Consider the following 8,489-nt stretch of genomic DNA (forward strand, 5'->3'; position numbering starts at 1 on the left):
CCGGACATTAACCGAATTTGAATTTTTTTCCGGATTCTTCTTCCCGAGGGCTTGGAAGACCGACCCTCCAAATCCGGGTCTCTAAAAGCTTTTTTTTCCCCTTTTTCCGGAAACTTCTGAAACGAACGCGCTACCGAAGTCTCCGGACACTTTCCACAGTGAAACCCTTTGATTCGTCCGGAAACTTCTGAAACGAAACTTCTGCAGATATACCCGGATTCCGCGTTAAGCACTGGCACGCCTCGTCACAGCCGCGGACGGACCACGGGCACCCTCAGCAGAACGGCACGAAACGAGTATCGCTGTACAGTCACTAGCTATCCGAATTCGCTAAACACCCTAAACACTTTTTCTTTTTCTTTCAGGACGTTCCAGCAGGCCTTCTTCTTCCACCCGAAAGACACCAGGACCCGCGAGTCGCCCACAGACGCCCACGCACCACCGAGGAACACGTCGACACCCTTCCACGTCCGAAAGCTTTGTTACCAAAGCCGGGTGGAGGGCAGGTAAGTATAAAGGGCTCTCGTTTGTCGAGCTCGACCCTCACTTTGTTGCCAAAGCGTGGGAGAGTCCGCCAAACGACGCTCTGATGATTAATTCTTTTTCACTTTTTAGGTTCCTCGTTGGTGCGCTCCCGTCCACGCCCACGACCTCTCCAGCACTTCAGGATCCGAGAAAGGACACTGCAGGATCGTACCGACTATCTCTAAACACTAACCACTAGAAGCTAACTGAAAAATATTCTCAATCGCTGTTCTAAGCAAATGCCGTCCTACACCCTAGACTGTAAAAACCGCTCTCTAACCTAACCTAACCTTTCGAAAGTTTTTTGCCTCTTTATTTGTTTAAATGTATCCTATCAAATATATACATCGATACTACGATAAAAACAGAAGCCGCTACTTTGCTCTCTCTAGCCTTACATTAATATTACCCTAATCGCTCGCTTGAATACCTATTCCTACACTTCTCGTGCGACTGTCGCTCGAGAAGTTCCCGGACGAATACCGCGTGTTTTCCTAACTAAAAGTCCACGGACTTTTTGCGCGTAACCCGTACAGAAGATTCCTGGACTTTCGCGCTATCCTCTTGGAATTACGTTCGCGCTCACTAAACTATTAATTTAACAGAACAATAACACTGCAATTTATCTAGCCCTATTATAACATTTCCGAATCATTAATTTTTATTAAATTTTTTCCCTTTCCGAAAAGTCCACGAACTTTCCTTAGGGCCTAGCCAGGTCGTCCAGGAAGTTTGTGGACTCTTGATTTTCTGAGAAAATTTTTTCACTAATCCTTTCCTACGTTTACTACTAATCGGCCCTTCGAAGGGCGCCGCCGAATATCTACGCTTTATGCGAGTCCACAGACTTTCCGTGCGAGATTCGCACGAGAAGTTTGTGGACGGGTTTCCTTTACGTTCTTATGCGGAGTGTCCACGGACTTTCCGCCCGTGACTCGCTCAGAAAATTCGCGGACAACAGTTCTACAATTAATCCTGTTGACCCGAACACTCACTATCACACAATACCACGAAATGGCTGCCGCCACCGGGCGCGTGTTCGCAGCACTCACCCCGGGTATTCACAACCACTAAAGCCAATTCTAGGTACGTATTTTAGGTAAGTATTTAATTAGTTAGATTAAACCTATTCAATTCCTTCGCAGGGTTTCCCCGGCGGGCACGTGGACCGCACCGAGGAAGATGATGAAGAACACCGATAACCACTCGATTATATATCCGACGCCTATTTTGGGATATTCCCGGCACCGTTAGAAACTAAGATAAACTATTTATACTAGAAAAAACTAATGAACACTCCTAATAGGTGTCACGAGATAACCAGCACGCTTTCGTACTTCGACAAGATGGCCGAGTTTTGAAAATGCGTTATGAGAGACCTCGACTCCTCCTAATGGAAATTCGAAACGAACTGATTCGAACAGCGGGAGGTCATTTGGTTCGCTTACTCTTCGGTACCCCCTCCGCTCGATTTCAGGCCTCCTTGTTTTGTTTCTTTGTCTGTGTAGGCGCTCGTGTTGGAGGCACCCCCTTGGCGCCCTGCCCTGTTTGTGTTCTTGTCTAAAAATAAATTGATCCTACCTCGTTACTTCCTTCGGTTGATAACCTTGATTCAAATACTGGCGAGTACGCGTGCACTAGTTTGAGATCGTCGTGGTGGTGTGAAGGTATTGTCACAACGTCAGATATTTCAGCGCGTTCCTCGAACGTTTGTTCTAAATACTTAGTTCGCCTTCCTACCCTCGACGATCTCGCTCCCGCGCCGCGTTCATATTTTCCCACCTCGTTTTTCTTTCCTATACCGGTGTTTAGATCCTAGCTTAACGGCCTATCTCTTTTAATCTATCTTATTAGATTATTCTTAAATCTATTTGACATTGGTCGCGCGCTATTTACATATCCTTCTTATATTTAAGTAATCATCTATTTCGGACCTAACTATTTTATAAACCGTTAATTTAAATTTCCTATCGACTAGAGAGAGCTTGTAAAAAACACTTGAGATACAATTAATCCTTCTATTTTCCTTTTTCAGCTTTATAGGTACTATTTCTGCGGGATACCTCCGGGGGGAAGGGTTCTATTGAGCTTTCCTGTCCTGGGATGGTTGAACTCGGTCTTCAGTTGCAGGAGTTCAGGGCCGGGTCCGCTCGTGGAGCCATTCGCAGTCCTTCGATCCTCAGCTAAAGTCCTTCCGTCCAATCATTCCCTTTTCGTCTGCTCCTTTCCCTTTCCTCGGAGTTCGTCCCCTCATGTACCTCATCCTTTCCTTCCCGAGTTCTGCCATAGTCGCTACCTAAATTATAACATTAGAACAGAGAGATTATTATCGTCTTCACTTTCCTCCTCGTCTTCTTCCCTCCCCCTTCTCCTTTCTTCTTCCTCCTTTCTCTTGAGGACGAAAGTACAGAATTTGGAAAAGCACTGCCAGTACTTTTCCTTCTGTAGAATTTTTCCCATTAATTCTTCCTTCTGCATGGTTCCTGGTTCCATATCCAATTCTTCTTCCAGGGTTTTCCTTTCATCCTCCCATCTCTGGCACTGGAAAATTGTATGTTCCGGCGAGTCCTCCGTATTTGGATGGAACCAGCAGCTACTATCCTTGGTTTTACCTATCTTCTTCCTAAATTTGTTGAAAACCCCGTGTCCTGTTAGAGCCTGTGTCATATAAAAGTTCAGGCACCCGTGTTTCCTGTTGATCCAGGGTTCGATATTTGGGATCAGGGTGTGTGTCCATCTTCCCACTTCTGCCCTTGTCCATGCCTCTTGCCATTCTTCTAGCGTTCTTGTTGCTGCTTCTTTCTTCAACCATCTCTTGATTGCTCTTTTTCTTACATCAGCTGGTTCTGCTGCATCTCTCGTTCTCAGGAACTCTTCCAGGTCAGGTATGTTTCTGTTCTCCTGTGGGGGGTCGTAGTAATCTCTGAGTTCCTGTCGTTCCGGAGATTCGTCTCTGTACGCTCCTTCTTGAATCCTTCTGGTTGCGTTCCTACGTGGCCTAGCTCTTTCCTCATTATTGGGCGTGGCTTCATACGCTATTTCCCATTTAAATAAGTTTTCCCTTTCTCTAATTTTTATGTCCCAGGGGACTACCCCAGTCAAGACTGCCAGAGTCTGCATTGGCACCGTCCTATAGGCCGATGCGACTCTGGCCAGTCCTAATCTCTGAGTACTTTTCAGGATTTTCCAGTTTGCTTCAATCCGGGACGCCCCAGCCCATATAGGTGCTCCGTACATCACTATTGCCTCTAGTACCATGAAGTATAGGCGTCTAGCCTCGTGTTTCAGTCCGCCTTGATTAGCCATAACTCTTGAGAGCGCCGCCATGACTCTGATGCCTTTGTTGGTCGCTTCCTGAATATGTTTTCGAAATTCTCCCCTACTGTCGAACTCTACTCCCAGGTATTTTAGAGTCTGGGCAGGTTTAATATCTGCTCCCTCGAATCTGAAAACGAAATCGGTCGGTATTCTTTTTCGGTTGGTGAACATTACCTCGGTCTTATTGATAGCTAATTCAAGGCCAACGTCCCTTAACCATTTGCCTATTCCCTTTGTAACCTCTTCTGCTCTTGATCTCAGCGCTTGTAGTTTACTGCTTTCAACTAGTATGAGGATGTCGTCTGCAAATGCTATTACCGAGCATCCTATCGGCCAACTTTTCCTCAGTAGTCCGTCATATACTAAATTCCAGAATAGAGGTCCCAGCACCGAGCCCTGCGGCACCCCCATTTCAGTTTCCATGGTCGTCTCCTGTCCTATCGTACTACACCATATTTTCCGTTTTTCGAAGTAATTTGCAATGATCTTCTGTAGGTATTCGGGAGTGTTTCTTCTTTTTAGTTCGTCCCTGATCAAACTCCATCTTAGCGTGTTGAATGCGTTTCTTATGTCCAAGGCGATCATAACTGAGTATTTCTGTCTGTTGATACAGCTTCTAATTTTCTTCCTCACCTCGTACATGGCTTGGACTGTCGACCTTCCTTTTACGAAACCATACTGTACTTTTTCGAAAGGGTTTTCTCCCAGTGCCTCCATAAGTCTTTCCTTGATGACGTATTCGAATAGCTTGGCCACAGCATCGATTATGCAGATTGGCCTGTATGCCGAGCTGAGCGAGGGGTCCTTCCCTGGTTTCCGTAGAAGCACAGTTCTAGCGGATTTCCATTTTTCTGGGATTATTCCTCTCCTTAAGATCCCTGTAAATAGTGCCGCGAATGTGTCCGGTCTACAGAGTGCGAGCTCTCTGATAATGCCTGGGGATATCCCGTCTAGGCCTGCCGCTTTCTTAGGGGCTATTTTTATTGCTGCTTGTCTAATCTCTTCTTCTCTCACTTCTGCTAGATCTGCTCGGGTTGCTTCTAGGTTTTCCTCTTCTTGCGTACTGTGTTCTCTCCCTATTTGTTCTGCTTCCTCCGCTGGCAGCCTAGGGAAGAGCCCCCTCAGTACCTCATCCATGAATTCTCCTGTCAGGGTTGCCGGTGGTGTTGTTGCCTTAACTTTGCTCATTATGGATTTATAGGGCTTACCCCATACGTCTCTGTTGAGTTCTTCGCAGAATTCTCTCCATTTATCCGCCTTTGCTTTCGTAATTTTCTTTCTCAATTCTTTGATCGTGTCCTTATATTGTATTTCTAGGATCTCTAACTCTTCGTTCCCTTTTCCTTTTTTCTTAATTTTTGCTCTTACTCTTTGTATTTTCCTTTTAATCTTTCTCGTATTGTTTCTCAGTAGACCCAGATCCATGTTCCACCATGCGTTCCTTTTTCTATCCAGGTTATCATCGCTTTTTGTTTTTTCCAGGTTCTTATCTAAAACATAGTTCAATGTACTTAGGAATTTTTCTTCTTCTGACTTACCATAGGATTGCAAATGGCCTAGGTTTTCTTCTTCAATTTTTCTGGAAAAGTCGATTTTAGATTTTTCCAGTGTTTCTGTTGTCGTTCTCCATTTTGGTTTAAAGATGTTCTTTCTTGGTATGTTATTTTCCATCTCTATAGTGGTTAGCACGTATCTGTGGTCAGAATCAGATTCGATGTCGAGCACCTGTGAAAAAGCTTTGGTATAATTGGTGAAAGATATAGCGAGGAAATCAATGTTAGATGACCTAGATCCATGTAAAAAAGTAGGCCCTCCGCTGGGTTTTAGAGGATGGGCTCCTACTTTCCAGAGTTCTTCCAATACTTTCCTGCCCCTGGAATTCGTTGTTTTCGACCCCCATGGGGACGCATGGGCATTGAGGTCTCCTCCGAGCACGATCTTTTTTCCTTTCTTCTTGTTTTCCTTTACGAAATCCATTACTCGTTCTAGTCTGAAAGAGTATTCTTCATCAGTCAAGCTGGGTGAGAGATAGATACTCACCACAACATAGTCTCCCAGCTGGACGGCGGTGAAGTCCTCTTCCTGCCTGTCGGCATCTTCAAATCTGGCTAAACCGTTCATTCCTGTGATCCATATAGCGGTCCTGTTGCCCTTTCCGTAGATCCATGGTCCTGGGTTGCACAGCGGGTCCGCTATCAGGACAACATCGGCCTTCAGCTCCACCGCCGTCTGAGCCAGGAGATGTTGTGCGTTTCTGCAATGATTCAAATTTATCTGTAATATTATTAATTTGAGTTCTGTAGTAATATTCTACTATTCGCCTCCTTGATATATTTCTTAAACTGTGGACAGTTAACAGCACCCGCTACATGTTCGGCGTTTGCTGCCGGTACACCTTGTTTAATACATAGTACGCAGCATCTGGTCGCGTTACAGCCATTTATTTGATGGCCTTCTGTACCACATCGTCTGCAGATCTCTTTTCCATTTAATTTTTCCTTACAGCCATATGACATATGCCCGAAGGCATGACACTTGTAGCATCTCACAATGTTTGCAGTTCTGTTTATTCTACATATTGTGAATCCTACTTTGATCTTATTCTCCTCACCCAGCTTGCTGGCTATTCTCGTAGGTAGAGCCACGATGGCTGTTTTCGTACCACCATATCCGAATCTTAGCGACTTCATTTCGATTTCTGATTCGCCTAGCTCACCTACATCAGCGCTCCTAGCTATTTCCCGTCTGATTTCCTCTTTATCCATTGAGGGGTCCAAATCTTTTATTTCCAAAGTAACCTTTGGCGTGAGCTTTCTCACCGCGAACTCGGATCCCAACGTGGCCTTAACTGTGTCCTCCAGGATCATATGGTTAGCGTTTTTGTCTAATTCTAAGATTAGGTCTCCGCCTCTCGATCGTCTAACCATCTGTATTCCCTGCATTTTATCCGCCGCTTCGGTTTTTAACTTTTTGAACAAATCCGCATACGTTCTTTCGTTAGTGGCTTTTACTAGGATCGCTTCCGATTTAGGTGGAGGTAGGGGTTGCCTAACTCTTCTTAACCTGTCCTCTTCTTTCTTCCTATTACGCTCCTCTTCATCTTTCGTTTTCCTTAGTTCTCTTTCTACCCTCTTTTCCTCCTCCCTCTTTTTCCTATCGACTAGAGTCCATTTCTTTCTATTGTCATCCTCACTCTGGGATTCTGAATCCTCTTCCCTTTCCGTCCTATTTCCCTTATTAATTTTCTTTTTCTTTGTCTTCTTAACCCTCTTGGTCTTATCCCCCGCTTCTATCTTTTTTTCATTTTGGTTGGAGGTTCCTAAGCCTCCTTCCTTCGTTTCTAAACTCCTTTTATTTAATTCCCCTGCTACTCCCTTGTTCGTTGGATGACTAACGAAAGCTGGCGAGCATTGGGCGCTTTTGTTTGCCCATTTAGTTTTTACCTCCTTCAACTCCTGGTTCTCGATTAGGCTTTCCAATTTCCTAGCTATCTCGCTAGCTTGTACTAGGTTCTTTTCTAGGTGGCCCGCTTTGTTCATCGCTATAAAGTTATCTTCCATATCTTTACTGTACCTAAGCGTGTTGTCGATCGCCGCGGTGTATCCCCTAGCTTTTTTAATCAGCCCTTCTAATTCCCTAATCATCTTCATCATTTCACTCTCTTGGCTTACCTCGTCTTCATCTTCAACTATTATAATGTCATTTGCCTGACCCTTATCCTCTCCCCCGTTATTATTCTGTGAGGTATCATTCCTACTCTTTTTATTATACATAAACGAATCAGTAGTGTCACTCGAACTATTTCCTCCTCCTCCGTAATCTTTTATATTCCCATGCCCGAGATCCTGATTCTCTCCCTTTTTTCTTTTCCCCTTGGTGTGTTGATCGTTCCCGGCCATCGGTGTACCGTATATCTCCCCTATTGGGGAGTCCATTTACGGGGAGGCCTATCCCACCGCCGACTTTAGGAACAGTCAACCCACCTTAGGCAATATTTTCCTAATATACTCTTTTATTTTTACAGGTTATTTGGTGACCCCTGGATTCGGATAGATTCAGCCGGCTTCGCACAAATATAACACTGCGTTCTTTCCTTTCGAAAGTTTTTTGCCTCTTTATTTGTTTAAATGTATCCTATCAAATATATACATCGATACTACGATAAAAACAGAAGCCGCTACTTTGCTCTCTCTAGCCTTACATTAATATTACCCTAATCGCTCGCTTGAATACCTATTCCTACACTTCTCGTGCGACTGTCGCTCGAGAAGTTCCCGGACGAATACCGCGTGTTTTCCTAACTAAAAGTCCACGGACTTTTTGCGCGTAACCCGTACAGAAGATTCCTGGACTTTCGCGCTATCCTCTTGGAATTACGTTCGCGCTCACTAAACTATTAATTTAACAGAACAATAACACTGCAATTTATCTAGCCCTATTATAACATTTCCGAATCATTAATTTTTATTAAATTTTTTCCCTTTCCGAAAAGTCCACGAACTTTCCTTAGGGCCTAGCCAGGTCGTCCAGGAAGTTTGTGGACTCTTGATTTTCTGAGAAAATTTTTTCACTAATCCTTTCCTACGTTTACTACTAATCGGCCCTTCGAAGGGCGCCGCCGAATATCTACGCTTTATGCGAGTCCA

General features: G+C 44.5%; 1 protein-coding gene across 1 annotated transcript; it reads right to left on the reverse strand.

Moving 5' to 3' along the window:
- Positions 1 to 2,708: 2,708 nt before the first annotated feature.
- LOC143219856 (uncharacterized) lies at positions 2,709 to 7,778 on the reverse strand. Its single transcript, XM_076445662.1, has 5 exons — positions 6,187 to 7,778; positions 5,686 to 6,097; positions 5,382 to 5,568; positions 2,865 to 5,333; positions 2,709 to 2,821 (listed from the first exon to the last, which is right to left on the reverse strand). Exons 1-5 carry the CDS (start codon positions 7,776 to 7,778, stop codon positions 2,709 to 2,711), a joined length of 4,773 nt encoding a protein of 1,590 aa, XP_076301777.1.
- Positions 7,779 to 8,489: the final 711 nt, after the last annotated feature.

The sequence above is a fragment of the Lasioglossum baleicum genome, unplaced genomic scaffold (genome assembly GCF_051020765.1).
Source record: "Lasioglossum baleicum unplaced genomic scaffold, iyLasBale1 scaffold0086, whole genome shotgun sequence".
NCBI lineage: Eukaryota > Metazoa > Arthropoda > Insecta > Hymenoptera > Halictidae > Lasioglossum > Lasioglossum baleicum.